General features: G+C 34.1%; 1 protein-coding gene across 18 annotated transcripts in view; it reads right to left on the reverse strand.

Moving 5' to 3' along the window:
• The window catches only part of LOC149573041 (uncharacterized), a 75,559-nt gene that overhangs the window by 22,663 nt on the left and 32,230 nt on the right, over nucleotides 1–20,666 (reverse strand). For all 18 annotated transcript variants that reach the window (XR_016360019.1, XR_016360020.1, XR_016360013.1 and 15 more), the window contains exons 5-9: nucleotides 15,028–15,272; nucleotides 6,650–6,736; nucleotides 6,426–6,525; nucleotides 6,125–6,329; nucleotides 5,735–6,035 (exon numbers count right to left, since the gene is read on the reverse strand). Coding sequence is in view for 6 of the 18 variants with exons in the window: in XM_089814214.1 (XP_089670340.1) it covers nucleotides 5,735–6,035; nucleotides 6,125–6,329; nucleotides 6,426–6,525; nucleotides 6,650–6,736; nucleotides 15,028–15,272 (938 nt within the window). In the remaining 12 variants the exon portion in view is untranslated. The remainder of the gene's footprint in view (nucleotides 1–5,734; nucleotides 6,036–6,124; nucleotides 6,330–6,425; nucleotides 6,526–6,649; nucleotides 6,737–15,027; nucleotides 15,273–20,666) is intronic.

Raw genomic sequence — 20,666 nt, forward strand, 5'->3', positions numbered from 1 at the left:
TGCAATACTTCCAGTCCTAGGAAGTAATGAAGGAGTCTTAAATCTTTCATCTCAAATTATATGATTAGGTCTTTCTTGCATTGTTCTATGAGATGATCATCACATGTTATTAGTAAATCATCAACATACAATATCAAAATTACCATATTATCTTTATCCCTTTTATAATATAGATTTGGAACAGCTTCATTCTTAGAGAATCCTAAGCCGGTGAGATATCAATTCTTTCATACCATGCCCTTGGAGCCTGTTTAAGCCCATAGAGAGCTTTCTTGAACCTGCAAACAAAAACTTTAGAGTTATGAGTTTCAATTTCTTCAAGTTGCTCCAAATATACCTCTTATATAATTTTTCCATCCATCTAATGTACTTTCCATCCCTTTGATACTGCAATTGCTAGGACTACTCTTACGGAGGTGTATCTGGCAATAGGAGAAAAGGTTTCTTCATAATCAATCCCCTCTTTCTGAGGAAATCCCCTAGCTACGAATCTGGCTTTATATTTTTCAATGCTACCGTCAGCAACATGCTTGATTTTAAATATCCACTTGGAAGAAACAACAAATTTTCCTTCAAGTCTTGGAATAATTTCCCAAACATCATTCTTCATAATGGAGTGGTATTCTTCCGTCATGGCATCCTTCCAAGTTGTATGTTTAATAGCATCTGAAACATTGATTGGTTCTGATTTAGACAAATCACTCATGATTGCTACATAACTAGAAAATCTTTTGGGTTTTTTGCTTTCTCTGGAGGTACCAGATTGTGCAACAAAGTCTTGTGCTTCCTCTACTATCTTAATAGCCCAAAGTGGATTTTCTTAAAATTTTGAGTTTCTTCAAGATTGAGATTTTGAATTTCATCTTCAATTTCTTCAATGTTCTCCCTCTGAGACTCACATTCAGTATTTTCTTCAGAACTAGGTAAGGAAGAGGGATCTCCAGAGCTTAGGGCTCTTTTGAATGCTAAATCTTCTTCAAAAATTATGTCCCTACTAAGTTCAATATTTTTCTGACCAGGTATGAAAATCCCATATGCTTTAGATGTTTCACTATACCCTACAAAAATACCTTTCCTCCTAAAGGATTCTAACTTAGTTCTCTTTTCTTTTGGAGTTTTATCTCTAAGATGGGAGTAAGGACTTCTATTTTGAATATAGACAGCAGTACAAGAGACTTCTGCCCAAAGATAATATTCTAGATTTTGATCAAACGTCATAGCGCTTGCAGTTTCTATAATTGTCCTATTCTTCCTTTCTGCTACCCCATTTTGTTGTGGGTTATACGAAACGGTATACTTCCTCTTAATTCCTGTTTCTTTACAAAATTCTTTAAACAAATCTGAAGTATATTCCCCTCCATTATCAGTCCTAAGAGTTTTAATATTATGTCCTAATAAGTTTTCAATTAAGGTTTTAAATTATTTAAATCTCTTAAGGATTTCTTCTGATTCTTTACATTTAAGAAGTCAATCCAAGTTTTACTAGAGAAGTCATCTATAAATAGTATATAGTACCAAAATCCTCCAAGAAAAGGAACAGACATAGGTCCACATAAATCTGAGTGTATTAATTCCAAAACATTGTTAGTTTTTCTAGTGCTATCATGAAATGGACTTTTGGTGTTCTTACCTAGAGTGCATCCTTTGCATATGCTTGAATGATCTTTATTTAACTTAGGTAAACCAATAACCATCTTCTCCATAGTCGATAAAGTTTTGAAATTTAGATGTCCTAACCTTTTGTGTCATATTTCGTTTATATCAGCAGCTTCATGAATTAAGGCTTGAATGGGTCGACTAGGTTCTAAGTTTAATTCATACAAGTACCCATTTCTTTGACCAATCAATTTTGCTCTCTTAAATGAGGAGTTCTTAGCCCAGGTCATTACTTTAACGTACATGAATGCAACATTATGTCCATTATCTTCAAGTGTTGTAACCGAGATTAGATTCTTTTTTATTTCTGATACATAAAGTACTCCTTTGAGATGTAGAGAACTACCTAACTTTAGTTTTACGGTGCAATTTCCAATTCCTTTGACGAAATGTGTCGAATTATCACCGATGGGGACTTCACCATTAATTTTTTCTGACATAGAGTCTAGTTCTTCTTTGTATCCTGTAATTTGTCGAAATGATCCACTATCAATCACCCATGCCTTACTTGAGACTTCATTTGATAGAGCTGAATACAATACATGATCCTCAGGATCATAGTTAATTTCTTTCCTACTAATGTTTGTATAGTTTACTTGTTGCTTAGAATTCTCAGGTCAATTAGATCTATAATGTCCAAATTTTTCGCATTTGAAGCATTTTATTTTAGATAGATCTTTCTTAGGTTTGTCATTCTTTTGATTACCCTTTTTCTTCTTGAAGTGCTTCTTCTTACCTTTATAGGCATTTGTGTTGAGAACATGAAGTTCTTCATCTTCAGTTTTCAACTTTCCCCCTTTCTTAAGTTTTCTAGATTCTTCCTGAAGACAATCTCCCTTAAGTCTATTGAAGTTGGGAAGATTGTCTCTAGCACTTACTCCTTGTGGGAACGTTTCCCATGAATCTGGTAACCCATCTATAGCCATCAGTGTTAGTTCCTTGTCATCAATTATGGTTCCTATACTTGCAAGTTCATCTCTTAGACTGGCAACCCTTAGGAAATAAGAATTCATCGATTCTCCCTTCTTTATTTGTATATGATTTAGTTTCCTTTTTAGTGCGAGGACTCTAGTTGCATTGTTGACCTCATATGCATTTAATAATGCATTCATCATATGAAATGTTGTTTGATGTTTTGTTGGCATGGGTACTATTTCATTTTTCACTCCATCTAATATAATCTGCATGGCTTTCTTGTTTCCTTTACTCCAGATAGTTTTATTAGGTCCAACAGTAGGTTGTCTGGATGCTGAATCAACAAATTGTTTTACATCATTTTCTTCAAAAATCATCATGATTCTGAATTTTCAAGCATCAAAGTGTTCTTTCCCATCAAACCTGTCCTCGGGTCTAATTGTGTATGCCACTGAAGATAAAAGAATGATGCTAGATATATGTCAAGTCTGATTATTTAATTTGCAGAGCCTAGGTTCAACTACCAAAGCTCTAATACCATGTAAAGTTTCTGCAAATTTACGTGATCAGACTTTGATAGTAACTTCTATATTGTTTTTTGTTCTTGATCGTCCTTCTATCTGACTTGAAAAGAGATGTCAATATCAATTGTTATTCTGAAATGTATTTGTCTCAGAAAGTATTCGAGTATAGGCAGAATTGCTTAAAGGAGCAAACTTATTCTTCTTGTGTGTCCTTTAACTACAACCACACCTTGTATAAATATCTTAACCAAAGGGCATGTTCCTTGAAGGAACATGACCCTATCTAGGTCGGCCCAATCACTGCATTCTCATAATTGGTGCCCAAGGAGATATTGTTTTAGAAAACAAGTATAACTAAATTTAGTTAAGGTAAATGCTAACACACAATCATCTAGGAAATCGCCGATCATGCCTAGTCAAGGAGCAATGTATTTATAAGCCATCCTAAGGTATTATATGAAAGATAAGGTCTGTGCCATCTGCACAGTCAGATATGTATGATGATCGAAGTTATAGTTTTAACACAGAAAAATATGACAACTTGACTCCCAGCCCAAGTTGAGCCGGAAAAATCATGATATTAACCAAAAATTGTGCCCATCAAGTTTTTCAGCAAGATACTTTGAGTTAAACTAATTTTATCAAACCTCAATAGCCAAAAACCTCAGAACTCTCCCGAAAAGATAAATCACAAGAATAACCTTTTGTGTTCCAGAAATTCTTATCATGGCTATAGTTTTTTCGAAATTTTTGTCAAGCTGCAAGACTTTTTTCCAAAAAAAGTCTAACTGGAACCAATTTTATCCAGTTAGACCTCAATTTTTTGAAAATAAATGTTATCTTTCCATCAGTAAATTTATTTGCAAGAATGATTTTTGCTGCAGCTAACAATTACCAAAAAACCCTCAAGTATCTATAAATTAGCAACTGTATCATTGTAAGTTGTATGCACTGCCTAAGTGTGTCCAATTCCATAAAATATTATCTTTCCATCAGTAAATTTATTCGCAAGAATGATTTTTGCTGCAGCTAACAATTACCAAAAAACCCTCAAGTATCTATAAATTAGCAACTGTATCATTGTAAGTTGTATGCACTGCCTAAGTGTGTCCAATTCCACGCTTGTGTAGTGCCCATTTTAGTGTATTCATTCTTCCATGCTTTATAGGACTCTTTTTTAAGTTGTTTCTCTCAATTTGATTAATGTGGGCCCTTAATTATAAGTATGTCCTCTTTAATTATTGTATTCAATCATTATCTCTTAAGAACATAGATCCTATTTCACTATCAGTGGTCTTTTGTATGTTTCCATTTATCACAACTCAATTTAACGCACATTTTTTATATCCATATGAACTCCCAATTCAAATTTGAGCCATAATCACCTCCTAAAGAGCACCCCAGAGCGTATGAGGCAGCCAGATCCACCCCCTACAATGGTAGGTGTCCCCTACATTACAGCTAAGACCAGAATTTAATTTGGAGAGAGGTCTTTTGATTTTGCGTCTTTTAATTTAGGGTGGGATTTCAATTCCTTGTCAGCCTCCTTCGAGTTTTGTGCCCTGAAATGGCTTAGAGAGGTATGAAAGCAATGTTACCTTTCCCATTTTGGCATCTATAATCTTGTGTGGCATCTCATCTCATCTCTATCTATCAAATCCTATCAAGACACAAGCAATCAAGCATCCAAGGAGAACTCAAGCAAATTCAAGCATTTGAGCAATTCATCTCATCATGGTGACAAGCCTAGCAATCATCATGCAAGCATGTCTTTTGTGATTTCATTTTAGGTTTTTGTGAGTCAGGGTATGGCATCAACAATTGTGATCTTAGTTCAAGAAGCACTTGCATTGCCAAGGTATAAGACACTAATCAAGCCTCTGCTATTAATAGCGCGCGTTCTTTCCTTTGTTTCAATTTCAATTTAATTTAAGGTGAATTTCTAAACAGGGGTTTGACCAAATCAACCCCTTTCTCCCAATATTCTTCCAGCTTTCCACATGCAGGTAACAGTTACAGGAATGTGTGACAGTCTGCTTCAGATCTCTGTTTTTTCCATCTCTTTTTGGCTGATCAAGAGCACCTCCTAGCATCAGGAGCGAGCTCACTTGCCCCCACACTCCAAGATCCCACTGACAGGCATTTTGGGCTAAGACTTTGCAAGCAGGTTACTCTTCGTGTTGGCTTTTCAGATCTGGTTTCGGAATTTGGCTTTCTGATCTGCTGTTTCCTCTGCATGAAGAAAATCCTTCTTGCTCTCTATCATGCATTTCTTTATTCCTCTTACACAATCAACAATCCATATAGCAATGGAAAACCCTCACACCCATTCAGCATTTGAGTTGCTGTTGAGCCTAGTGGGTTAGTTTCCTTCCCCATGCCTTGAGAGAAAAAAAGAGGGGAATTCCTGGCCTTGATTATCCATCCCAGTGATCTTCTTTTCCTTATTCACCGTTTCTTTCATTTCAGCAACTTTGTTAATGTAAGTGTTCTGCTATAAGTTCTAAGATTAAACAATGAGAATGGATTTTAGGTCTATAAGCTTTCCGATTCACCTACACCAACATCTACTCAAGTACTTAAATATCTGAAATTAGATTAACAATTGATTAAAAATTAGGTCAAGCTAAAAACCATACTTGGACAGATTCTTTGTCATAGCAGAAGTTGAATTAATATGCAGATATCTTTTCGCCAAAGATGTCTTCATTTCTTCATCAAATGAGCCCTCTCCTTCAGGATTACAGTGTGATAATGGAGTGTCAAAAGGTAAACTGCAGAGAGGACTCACATTCTCCACAACATCAGTGTAAGATCTGTTGTTCGATGGACTAGAAACAACAGCAGAAGGAATAATTTCACTCTTATTTCCTTCTCCTCTGAATCTGCTTCCTGGACTCGGATGATTTGCATCTATGCCATTTTGAGAAGCATCTGTTTCTGAAAGCCCAGAGCATGTGAAACTGTGTTTGAGAATAAAATAATTTAACATTATTTGCCAACTAAATGAAGTTGAAATATAGCCTTACCTGTAACAATCCCATGTTCCAGAGTCACTCTTGCCACTACCTTTTGGAGAACCGTGGTGTCTGGAAAGTTCATGAAATTGTGTTTCAAAAGTTCAAATCTATCTTCAGAGGTCATCTCCTGAAACCCAAAGCTTCTGAGCCATGTCTGCTTTAGCTCAGAAACCGCTGGTAAAATCAGTCTTTCCACTCCTAATGAAAAAAGAAGCTGATTTCATGAACAAGACATTAGTTTGTGTCCACAAGAATATACATTATTTGAATTTCCAGTACACTTAAAACACTTCAGCTCAAAGTTCCATACCTTCTCAAGTTCTTTAACAAGAAGACGACACATTCCTTGATATCGGTATTTGATACGAGTACCAATAAGTGGCATTTCTGCAACTCTTTGTCCATATATCCTACCAATTTACCAAACTCTTTCAGCCTAAATTCATGTCATAGTAAGGAAACAAAAAATAACTAGTCACGTCCAAAGACAAACTGGAAAAATAAAACAACCCACACGTGAATTCCACCGCTTACCTCACAGTGGCAACAGAAATAAAATCATCTTCTATTTGCAAAACCATTGTATAGAAACCACGAAAATTTAACCAATTTCCGTCATATCTGAACACAGAAAACATATATAATTTATTTTCTACGTTCGAAACAAATTCTGATGCCACACTAAATATAACAGATCTTGAAGCATAAAATTTTTAGCCATATGAGGCAAGAGCCTACAATGCAACAGTAAATTGTGAGCCTCTCATCAGGGAGGTCTTGGGTTCAAATCTTCTTCAGATTAGCAGATAATAAAAATTAATCTTAACAATAATAATAAATAATCTAGGATTCGGCCGATTACCGATCAAAAAAAAAAATTAGCCATATACCAAATTTTAATAATCCAGCCAACATATACAGACAACCCCTTTATAATTACCCCATCTAAAATTCAGATTAAAATAACAGAAACTAACTTATCTGGGACACAACACCTACATATAAAACACCAACACAGTACAAAAAATGTAACCCTCTAACAAATCAAAGAACAAATCACATTTACTGCTAGATTGAGAAGGATAAACTAGTGTGGTGAAAACCACACTGCTACACAAATGTCTGCATGTAATAGCCATCCTAAAGGACAAAATTTGTGCCATGAACAAATAGGAAAAAGGCTAGATGTGGTGACATTAATTGAATCCAGAGGAAACAATTTTTGCAAGACAATTTGAAACGTGAAGAAAATATCAAAAAATAGTAATACAGTTATATTTGAGTTACACAACTTTTTCATTCAGTACAATGTAATAATAGACTAAATCATAGGAACAAAAATCATTTGCGGAATTAAGAGACAAACCCAAAGTTTAAGATTTTTTTAAAATTTGGATATTCAAGAAAAGGTAAAAAAATTGTAGAAACACTTAAAGAGACAATCTATTTTTTTTAAACTTAAGGGGATTTCCTTAGCATAGAGATATAGAAAGGGCAAAAAAATAGAACTTAACTCATGAATATTAATTTTTTTTTTTTCAAATTCTTGTTTATATTCATAAAATTGATTGCATAGGCAAATATTCAGTTGACTTTTTACGAGGGAAGTCACCATATAGTTTCCCTAGTATGAGATCAAATTTTAGCCAAGTTTATAAAGTACCTTGGATTAAAAAAAATTCTAGAAAATTTTTTTTTTTCGTTTATGTTCATATTGCTGATGACATAGGCAAATTTTCATGTTGACTTTTTAAGAGGTCAGTCACCTGATAGCTGTCTATGTCTGAGATCAAATATTGGCCAAGTCTACAAGTACCTGAAAGCAAAACTTCTCATACTTTTGAAGAGGGAAGTCACCAAATAGTTGTCTGAGATCAAATATTAGCTAAGTCAATGAAGTAACCGAGATCAAAATGTATCAGACGGCAATCTAGCTCCTGTTAAGAATTTATCAAAAGTGAAAATTATTAAAAGTGGAAACCATTTTGAAGTGATCCAAGAAACTCTTATTTTGATTGAGGCAAGGACTTTTGTAGGGGTAGTTCAATATTTGAGAAAGCTTATTAAATCATATTCCAATCAGACAGCAATCTAGCTATTGTTAAGAATTTATCAAAAGTGAAATTTATTAGAAGTGGAAGCCATTTTGAAGTGATCCAAGACTCTCACTTTGAGGCACGAAGTTTTGTAGGGGTAGCTCAATATTTGAGAAAGCTTATCAAATCATATTCCACAATTGCCATACTTCATATTCCATAATGGCAATTGGTATGTCCTTTATATGGGGTAGAATTCAACACAAGACAGTGGTTTAGTTGAAGTAAAAGATTAGCAAGCCACTAGTTTTGGCATCTACTATTTAGGTGGAGACCAATGCAAATGAAAAAATTAAATATATTGATTATAATTTAAAAAGCATATATATACATATATATTTGAATATATTAATTATATATTAATAATAAATATATACAATATAAATTTTACATTATTTTTTATTTTTTATTTATTATTTATTAATCTATATTAATAATGTAAACTTCATATCGTATATGCTAAAATAACTAAGATCGTTTCTGCAAATATATTTTCATTGCCATTGTAATTGATGATTTCCAAATGCAGATTTGGATCTTGCATAAATATTAGAGGAGACATGTCTCTTCAAGAAACATAAAGAGACATGTCTCTATAGTTAATTACTACCATTTAGTTAATAAGTAACTATATGTATAACTCGTCTTTAACATATATATAATATTAATATATTAACCATATATGTAATATAATATTATATTATTATATTATTATTATATTATTATATAATAATATATAATGCATATTATATTTCATATATCATATATATATTATATATATAAGACATATAATGCATAATATATATTATATATTACATCACATATATATATATATATAAGAGACTTATCTTAAGGACAATTTATCATCAATGAGATAGCTTAAATAAAATTGATCCAACAAAGGCTGCAACAAAGTCATGTCCCGTAGCTTATGTAAGTAATAGACATACATACATACATACATATATTCTTATCAGTAATATGAGACATTAAACTCAATGTAATGAGTATATCACTTCGACTGATGCTATACTTCAACACTCCCTCTTAGCAAGGAGAAGTAACAAAAACATTTTATGAGACATCAGAATCAAGGATATCTATACACAACATATTATCTGACTTTAACACTGAAATAGTGACTTGTCAAATAACTACAATCACAATGTTATAAACACTATCATAACATACATCATGATCTCTAACTGTCTGAAACAATATCTAGAGTAATCATAATGAATATGTTATCTATGATCTCTAATTGCCCGAAGCAATATCTAGAGATGTCCATAGTAATAACATAAAAATTAGTTACTCATGATCTCTAATTGTCTGAAACAATATCTAGAGATGTCCATGGTAATAAATGAGTTCGTTATCTATGATCTCTAATTGCTCAAAGCAATATCTAGAGATGTCCATGATAACAGGCCTATCATTTGCAAGATCGTCACCTTACAAACAATAACCTTCTGTTTGTTCAGTACCATGGTTTCCAACAAAATTCGGCCCAAAGAACCATGATAACAAGTCTACCATTTACAAGATCGTCATCTTATAATGGTTACCTTCTGTTTACATATGTCAGTGAAAGATCATCACCTTTCATTACATATCATATGTGAAATAGTAACTACCATGAACCTAGTCATAGGGTGGTACCAAGGGTTTTCACCTTATATTTCTCTCTCATAGAGGAGAGCGCATTATAAAGAATTTCTCTTAGAACTTCTCCTCATTGAGAAGATATCATCCACAAAGGATTGCATCTCAAAACTTTCTCCCTCTAAACATCGATCCTAGGAAGTCAAGTCCTCTTGTTACTTCCTCAAAAACTCTCTTTACCCAAGGATACCTGTCAAACTCATCACTTCCTCATGGTATACATAAGGGTAGGCCCATTAACATCATGCAGTCACCCACATGTATTTCTAGACTCCCTCTGAGTATCAATCTTCTAAGCTCCAAAATTGCCTTCAAAGAAGTGTCATACTCCCTCTTAATGTAGAAGAATCTCATAATCTTAATCATCAAAGGTGTTCTCTTCAAGAGCCTGACTAATCCATCTTAATCATCAGGGTCTTTGGAACTACCATCATTAGATTTAGTCTGCACAATATTTTGTAGCATATGTGTAGTACCAACCTTCTTTTCTTGTAAGAATATCCTCAAACAAAAAAAAGGAAAAGATCAAAGCAAATAACCCTATGTGAAGGGGTAGGCCCATTCACATAGTTGCATGAATTTCAATCCTCTTGACTGTTACAATTTATCGATTACTGAAGATTCCATAACTACATTGGTTTACTCCCTCTGAATCATTATGATCAATATCACTGATAGTTGATGAAACCATATCCTCTATCTGCTCCCTCTGACAGATGTGTCAGAATCCTTTTGAACATAAACTTTCTAAGCTTCTACAACAAACTTCCTTTTAACAAGGTGTTAGACTTTCTCTGAATCTGATAATAATCCTCCCTTTCCTACAAGAACATTCTCCGAGGAAAAGATCAAGGCAAATGCTTGTTAGAAAAAACAAGTAAGCGAGATATTACAAAGATAAGATAAAAATACTCAAGGGTAATAAATAAGATCATTTCAATATAATATTGATTTAACTCAAATCTATATTTTCAACATATTGTTTTCTTATTAATGGTACATATAATAATCTTGGTGACCAATTTCACTTATATTCTTTACAAATTATTTAGAAAATATATTTGACTATATAATCACCATATATTTAATATCAAATATGTATATATATTCATTGATTTAATAATAAGAACCTTTAATATATATTCACCTTGTTCTATATCACTCAAAATATTTCTTAGAAGTTATATATATATATGATTTAGATAATATCTCATTATAATGTGAAAGAATTACTACATCACATAACTTATCTCAATACAATCGTGCAAGTACCACCTCAGTATCACCTTGAGATCTCTCGTAAGCATTTATGTGCCTTTCCTTTTATCTTATGGATCCCATGATATTTTGGTTGTAATTTTGATTACCTTTCGTTTCATGATAATAAGTTTGAACCAATAGTTACTAGCCCTTCCTAACATTATATCTCTCCCTTCTAACTACTTCAACAGTGTATCATGAACCAATATCAAGTCCGCATAAATGTTTGATGGTTTCCTTTTAATATATTTCATCTATCATATATTTCATCTCCTCCTCATGCTATACCGGTTTGACCTCTCATGCCATGAATTTTTAATCTCCCTCTTCTTCCTGCAAGGGCATTCTTGAAAGAAAGATCAAAGCAAAATAGCTCCCACAACATAATTATATTTCTCATTAATATTATCATGATTCACATTGTAACTCATATTAATCGTTATATAATTTCCAATATAGTATAGATCAAATAAATATTAAATTTAAATGAATATACATATAATACTAAATTTCTTTCATCCTTATTCTTCAAACATTAAATTGATCCAAAAAATATCAATCTTCTTCTAAATAAACATATTTTATCTATTTTGAGAAATTCATAGTGCTCTATATGTACATTCATATATATACTTTGTTACAAAATGTACTTTCAATTATAATATCCATATCATATTAAACATGTAAATGAATATTTCCAAAATGAACATTACCAATAAAACATAACAATGAATATAACATTCTAATTCAAAAATAATGAATAAACCCTGCATATTTAGTAATCTATTCTTTATTAATACCAAATTAATCGTACTTTGTTCCCCAATATATTATTTGTTCGTTTGGTGAGGTATCTCCCTCTTCTCTCTGTATTAGTTCTAACCCATAAGTTTTGCTTGATTCGCTTTCGCTATGTAATGTTTATAGTCCTCTGGATCCAGGGTTATCGACCTCGTATCCACCCTATTTGGAAAGTGGCAATTTAAAATGGTCTTACGTGCTATTTTCCTATATGTTTCACCTTCTATGTCAAATCGTCTTAATATAATCAATTTTAACGGACGCAGAAGGCAAGTAATGTTTTAATCGACACGTCCTAAGCCTCTCCTATCAATGCAGATCTAAAGCAGATGACCATTTACACGTAGCATCTCACTACATAGCATTAGCAATAGAAAACATTCACAGGGCACCCAAATCTCATTGGTATATTTTAATGCCACAAATCTCATCGCGAAGCCCTGCGCACGATATTTTTGCAACAGATATTGCAAACAAGGGTGAACAATAGTAGAGATCTATATATGTTCCACAATAGGGGGTTTTCTCCGAACTGTCTGAAAGTTCGTTAAATTCCTTTATTTGTAGCCATTGGGTAAAGATTCAACACGTTAAATATGATGACAACCACCAACTAGTGATACAAAGCCGTTATATAATATGGATTTTGATTGGGTCTTCTTACTTTATTCTCTTCTCTTCGTACTTCCCTGCTTGAGTTGGTTTGAAGATGTTACAAGTTGATGATCTTCATACTAGCTTTGTCGCTCTTTCCTCTATAATCATCTGTTTATATCTTCATTGTATATAATTTTGTGGTGGTTTTATATCTTGGAGATATGTCCTTCAACAATTTAATGTAACACTTGAGGCAATCTACAGTCAAATGAAATGTCTTTTTGTGACGTCTTCCTATACAATCTACATGTCTGTATAATTTTTCAGATGCTTGGAGGATATACCAAAAATACAGTTGAAATATTAATTTGGTCAGTATAATTCAAGGAGGAGACAAATTTTCATCATTTCCAGCTGGCTCAAATACCATGTTAAAGTAACTAAGATCATTTCTGCAAATGTATTTTCATTGCCATTGTAATTGATGATTTCCACATGCAGAATTGGATCTTATACAAATATGAAAGGAGGAGACATGTCTCTTCAAGAAACATAAAGAGACATGTCTCTATAGTTAATCACCATTTAGTTTATAAATAACTATATGTATAACTCTTCTTTAACATATATATAATATTAAAATATAACCATATATGTAATATAATATTATATTACATATATAATGTATATTATATATATAAGATACTTATCTTGAGGACAATTTATCATCAATGAGGTAGCTTAAATAATATAAATTAATAGAGGTCCAATGCTACCTTGCTAAAGAGCCATCTATAATAGTGCATAATAGTTATAATTTTTTAAGTATATAATATTTGATTGCATTAGAATCCATGGGGTGAGCCGCTCAGAGAGGGCTTAACTCATATTGAAACCATGATTTAGAGAAAATTCATAAGCTGCTTTGACACCATCTCACATACCCCCAACAATTTAGGATGATTGAGGCCCTTTCTAATTCCGTTGATGACCACCATTGCTCCTCTAGCTCTTTTGTTTAGGGTTTTCCAAAGGTCAGAAATAAAAATAAAGGGACAAGATAAATTGTTTCCATGCCAATTTCGCATTCACTTTGCTTCCTTCTTGGAATCAACACTATTTTTGAGTGATTCGTCAATTTCTGATTTTGGGTTCTGCAGGTTTATGTAATGATTTTTTAATCTTATTTTTTGCCATTTATAAGAAATTTAAATATGATTTTAGTGCAATGTAAACAATAAAAGGTCATTGAAAACTGGGTCAATGATTTTTTCCTGAATCAGGATTTTTTCAGGGAAAAGATCGGCTGGCTCTAAGATTCAGGTAATCAGATATAATCAGGAACTTTTGCAGATTATTGCTTCTGTGCACTAAATAATTATAAAAGATTTTAAGAGCTAGTCCCATTAATGGTTCAAATTACTTGCTACACTCACAATGCCACGGAATAGTAGTTAATGTAAATCTCATGTCATATTATGCAGACCAAATAAACCAACATGATTAATGCAACATCACACCATATGATCAAATGATCTATTAGACATTCAATAATCCACAAAAAACCTAAATATGTTCATTGTCCATTGTTGATTGTTCCAATCGAACTCTGAAGTGAGGTCAGCAAAAATGTTAGAAAAATGACAGATATTAAGTGCAAGTAATGGCTATTAAAAAAAATTAAAAGTAAAACAATGCCACAGTAGCCTAAGTTCAAAACTCATGGTCACACCCTCAGCAGTAACATGGCTCATGTGAAATGGCAGAGTTGAATTTCCCTGATTCAACATTCTTTGTTCTTCACAATGTGATAGGTGCAAGTATCTACTCACTTAGTTTAGGATGAAACCCTATCTCTCATTTTGTCTTTGATTTTAACTGGACATGTGTTGCAATTCCTTCTTGTAGCATCATGGCAAGTTATCACTTGAACAAGTCCTCTGCTAGTGCTTGTGTATATTTGAAGTGCGTTGCATGGGTATGTGCACTACCTTCATTGGAATAAGGTGATGAAACCATTGTACTTGTGAATAGCATTGTCAGGAATCATGATAATATAGGTGCATGTGCATGCATTTATATGCATTCTTGATGTTTTTAAATGTTACAGTTTTTCTTGCAATCATATCTCATCACTCAATATGCATGTCCTATAAGGTCTCCATTTTGATGTTCATGCAAACTTCAAAAGTAAATGTTAGTTTAACCATATCTATGAAATGCAAAGAAAATTTTATTAAGATTGAACCAAAATAGGAAACTATGCAATATGGAAAGCTTCGTGAAGTTTATTTTTACTATTTAATTTTCAAATAAAATTTAGAAGGAAATGAGGAGAGAAACCAGTACATCTCTGTTTACTTTGAGAACTGAATGTTGCCCTACGCATGTATAAAATGGTTCATCATGAACAAACAGATCATGTAAGTGGGGCATCCAAATACAATATAATCTAAGTTTTTCATAAACCATAAATAAATAAACTTTACTCACCCCTTATTGAAAATCAATTCTTTAATAATATCCTTTTTTGTTGTAGTTTCAATCATAGGTGCAAAGCACTCATGCATTACAGATACTGCAACAGAAAGCTTGCTGCGATACTCTGCCATAAGTTCATCAGAGTTTTGATCAGAAGTAGGAACATCACCCTCTATTGACCTTAGCAACGTCCAAGAGAGACCTCCAACTCCCATCGGATTCACCACTCCAACAAGATTCCGTAGCTCAGAAAATAACTACAGAAATAAAACAGATTTCAATACATAAATTAAAGTACCATCAAGTGATGACATGCAAAACATGAACCCTTCACTTTCTAGTCATTACATTACATGACCCAAACAAGATATAATGGATAACAATCAAAGCATTCGGTAGATTTTGTAATTCAATGTTTTCGCTGGAAAATCAACAGATAATTGAAATAACCATTATTCCCAAGCTACAATTGATATGGCTGGCCATTCCAAAGCAAAAGTCATCTACACAATTTTAATATGCCTCCTGCCTACGAAAAACAGAAAAACAGAGATATCACCCCCATAAAGATGCATTTACCAGTAGTTAAAACAAGCTACTCCATTTTCGTTTGCAGTTCTAATACTCTATATTTCAGATTTTGATCTCATTGTTTTTTCTATAAACGCTTTTTTCCTCAGTTCAAGGAGCCTGGAGTGGTCCCAATATTGCTTTATGTTTTTGTATAAAGCTATATTAAATAATGCAGTTTTTATGCTTGTGCCATAACACTGAATTTAAATATACAGCCTATATTGATATGTTTATATGTTGCCAATAGTGGCATGTTGTGATGGTTAAGTTGTTGCGTTGTTATCCTTGCCATCAAGGTTCAAATCTCATGGGGATGAGGTCCCCCGTTTGTGGCCTCACTGGTTCATAGCTCCAGGTCAAAGCGTTTACCCCTCTTTCCAAAATAAGATATGTTTATATGTTACGTCTGACATTTCAATGTCTAGAATTTGAGAACCCATTTAGTTGTTAGATCCATTTCGAAGTTAAAAATTATCTGATTTGAAAATCCATTTAGTTGTTAGATCCATTTCAAGGCTAAAAAATTATCTCCAACATTTCAATTTTCAAACTCTCAGTCAGCTTCATTTCAAATTGCTAAACAAAAATGATACACAAATTCAGGAGTTTTATGCGCAATACAAGAAACAATGCCCTTGATAATTAGATTCCATCACCAAGATGGAAACCAACCATTTACTAGATCAGATAATAACTCTTAAACAGCATTTTCAAGGTCAGAGTCCACAGTGTATATTGGCAATCACATAACATGCCCAATTTTTTTTTGTATTCGTAATAATTATCAAACATAAATACTTGATCTTACAATCCCTCCTTGGTTTTGAACAGAGTAACGAGAATCGCGCTGAAATCGCGTGAATCGCCGATTCAGCGATCAGATTCATGCACCCCGATTTTTTTGGAGTCGGAAATCGTGATCGGCGATTTCATCGGGTGAATCGCCTGAATTGCATGTATCGGCGATTCACTCAAAAAATCCCCTAAATCGCCATTAGAAATCGCCAAAAATCGGCTGGCAACAGCATGCATGTTTAGTTGGAAATAATAAAAAAATCACTTATGTTTTTTGCTTTCTTTTTTACCTTTCCTCTTTGTTATAACCCTAAAGGGCCTCCTAATTGTTAAGCATGACTAGAAGAGAGGAGAAGAGAAAAGAACCATAGGTTATAAAAAATAAAAATAAAAAAACGACGACAAATAAAAAATGTTTAGAATGCATAACGGATGATGCCCAAGGGAAGGGAAAGACATTATCAGGTAGTAAAACATCAGCGGTTCCCAGAAAGAGTGTGGGATCAAAAGAAAATCACAAAAACACTGTGTTCCATATAGTTTTGTGTGGGTTTCAGAGTGCAAATTTGGTTTTGGTGACAGGGGCGCTGCCCCTCGACCCCGCCCTGTATCGCGACAGGGAGCGCGCCCGGGGCGCTGCCCCAGGACCCCGCGAGGGCGCTGCCCCTCGACTCCGCTGGGGGCGTTGCCCCCTAGACCCCCAGTCGCTGCGGTTATCAGTCGTGGGAAGTCTCACCAGTTGATGAGACTTGAAGCTGTTGCAAGCATTGAGTGCCTGTGGTGGAGAGAACAATAGAGCAAGCCTTTCGAGAGGGGTGATATGCTTTGAAGCACTTGGAGTAGGTGTTGGATGTGAAGCTGTCTTATAAAAACTCTTTACCCCATGTGGTAAACACAAACTTCCATGTTTATATATGTTAAGTTTCAACTTCTATTTGATGATGTTATAGTGTGTTTAAGTTATATTCAATAAAGGGTGCATGAAATAAGTATTAAATTGTTAAAATCTCTACATTTAAAGGGTTTTTTCAAATTTGCCGATTCATCGCCGATTCACCGGTGATTCACCCCCGATTCACAATTCGATTCGGCCGTGCCGATTCCGATTCTCGTTACTTTGGTTTTGAATATTGCTTTCAAAATCACTTTCAGATGAATTTGCACTTGATATCCATCCTTATTTTGAGATCAATTTTAATAAAGCATTGCACATAAAAAGCTTATCCAAGAGGTCATCAAAGCAATGCAAGGGGTACTCGTTTTTCACTGTGATCTTGTTGAGGACCTGATAGTCAGTGCAGACTTGCCATGTCCCATCCAACTTTGGCACAAGGCCTATCAAACCGCCGCAATTGAAAGAGTCAAGGTTGGTCTTGCTTTGATCAATTAGTTCTTGAATTTTTCATCAAAATTAATCATTTTCCTTAATAAATCTGCAATAGAGAGTGCTATTTGATCAATTAGTTATTAAATCTCTCATCAAAATTAATGAATCTCCTAAATAAATATGCGACAAAGAGAGATATTTGAAGAGGAGATCTAGGAACTAAATAGATCATGTGCTGTACCATGTAGTATGTGGAAAGGCATTTGCATTCCTAAAAGACATTCATGTGCACTTTCTTTTCAAGTTTCTTGAGGTAGACCATGAGAAACACAGGCATTTACATGAGTGAAATGATCCTTCCCTATTGTCTTAAAAATACAAAGCTGACTATATCCTTCAATGGAGATTCCTAAAGGTTGAAGTCGTAGTAACAAAGGTGAGTTATCCACTACTATTATTTCATCAATGTTACATGAAGACCCTTCCCCCAAACCCAGGCGTTCTTGGAACAAGAACATCCACAAGACTTGGGGGCGTCGTTCACAAGTTTTGGCAACGCAGTCGACGAGCCACCTGTCATCCACTGAGACATAGAGTAATGTCTTTTTTTGGGACAATAGGAATCTTAAAGTGAAATTCATAAAATAATTAAAAGTGGCTTTGGACTTAAATTAAAACTATTTAAAAAATCTATTTTAGTTAAAAGGGGTAAAAGGTGACAAAGGGGAGATAAGACAAAAGATAGAATGGGAATTGGGAGAGTCATTGTGGAACAGTAAAAGAGGAAGTCTCATTCATTTTTCAGCATGCTTCGATTATTGTTTCGTTTGGAGAATTTCAGTTTCTCTTGTAGAAACATTGGCAAAGTTTACATCTTCCATTTCAGACCTAAGGACGTAACCCTTCAGGCCATCTCTGGTGAATTGGACACAAAGTAACAAGACTCGGACCCGGCCCAAACTCGGCAAGGGTAATTTGACTCGCGACTTGGCTCGGACTCACCTGTGACTCGGCAAAGTGACAAAAACCCTTGAAATTAAGAGATTTTTTAGGATTTAAAGAAATTCCATGCACCCATTATTGAATAAAGCTTAAAGACACAATAACATCATGAAATAGAAGGTAATTTGATCACATACATAACATACATCGATTACATAAGTACAAAGGTAAACTTTAGATGTATTAAGAAACTTTTGAAAACAAAAATTAAAAATCAAATGAGTCAGATGAGTCAGCTGAGTCAGCTAGGGAAATCAGCAGAGTCAGCTAGTCAAGTCAATCGAGTCAGGCGAGTCAGCCCAGTTGACCCATCGAGTCAGGGTCACGAGTCATTTTGACCCGACTGAGATAACTCGCCGGCTTGGACGACTCGCCCAACTCGCGGCGAGTCTCGTTACTCTGATTGGACATAGCCAGAATTCATCATTGCAATGGATTCAAGACAAAGTTCACACTGAGTTTACGAGTTCTTTTTATATGTTTCCAATTTGACTGTTAATATTGTTTGTAAGATTGGACTTTATGCATGTTATTGTATTGCTAATTTATAATACAATAGCAAATTTGAAGTGTTAAAACTAAGTCTTTTATTGAGCATATTGATTCATTAGTTGGTTTATGTTGTTGGGTTATATTATATTTTTGGGTTCTATTCAAAGCCTAAGTGGATGTCATGCCCATCTAAGGCCTTTAAAGTCTACAAAAGGCCCGCAAAGCTTCATTTTGATTCACATTTTCATCTCTAATTGGTTGCTACAGCAAGACGAGTAAAAGAGTTGAGGAAAGAGTGATTGGAGTGAAAGGAGTGACTGCAAGTAAAAAACCGAGGGATGATTAGAGGCCTCCCTTCACTATATTTTGACATTTTGTACTTGTTTTGATATCATATTGCTCATGAGTCATTGTAATCATCTTTATGATATTTTTGATATAATAGAAATATTCTATTTGCCAATTCGACAATTTAAAGTTTTATTAAGTATTGGGCATTCTAATTTCTAATTATCAATTAGTACTAAGTTATTCAATATTGAAAACATCAATGTTCATTGTTTAATGTTTAAGTATTTACTATTTAGTATTTGGCATTTGCAATTTGGCTATTTTACTTTTTAATAGTCTTCTACATCTTTTCATAACTAGCATTTTTAAGTACCATATGTATATAGTATATACGGCACCGCACACCCTCTGGCGCCCCCTTAACATCATCCCCAAATTGAGGCCCTTTGTCCAACATTTCAAAAACTCATCCCCACGTCTGTGACGATGATGTTATTCAACATTCCTATTGTACACTTAGGCCTCCTTAGAAGAATTTTGCAGACTTTGAAAAATACATGGCAGACTTCACTAGTTCTTGCAGATATTTTCCTATGTTGGATAATCGCACTAAAAACTCACCATAAATACTTGCTAACTTTTTGGCAAGAGCTCGCTGATTTGTTAGCTCGTGCATGCTGACTTTCTTGAATTCCATGCAGAAAACTCATGACTGGCAGTCATAAAACACATTAAGTAAAAAAACAAACCCAAGAACACCCAATATTGCTCTAAAAAAATGTGATGTTTCTTTGTGAAACTCCCAACACCCCTCAAACTTTGAATACAAGATTCACATTGTTTTTACATCCCAAAAGAACATTAGAAGCACGAGTTTTTCTATTTTTTGTTTTGACTACAAAAATCCAGCATTTGGGTTTAAAAACCCATCCATACACTAGAACAAAGTAGTATTTTTTCATTTCAATTCCAAAATAATGAATTCACAACCATTTTTTGATTGTTTTTTTTTCCTAGGTTGCAGGTTTCAGACCCTACCAGCCAGGTCCAGGTCCTTCTCGAGTCCAGGTTCATGTTGGGTTTGGGCAGGGTCCGCACCACGAACTGTGAGTCCTCATGGGTCCACGAACCCAGGAGAACCTACAATCCATGGTAGGGACCCTCAAGGACC

This window comes from Cupressus sempervirens, chromosome 2 (assembly GCF_028749045.1).
Source record: "Cupressus sempervirens isolate cs-2001-9-10 chromosome 2, ASM2874904v1, whole genome shotgun sequence".
NCBI classification, from domain to species: domain Eukaryota; kingdom Viridiplantae; phylum Streptophyta; class Pinopsida; order Cupressales; family Cupressaceae; genus Cupressus; species Cupressus sempervirens.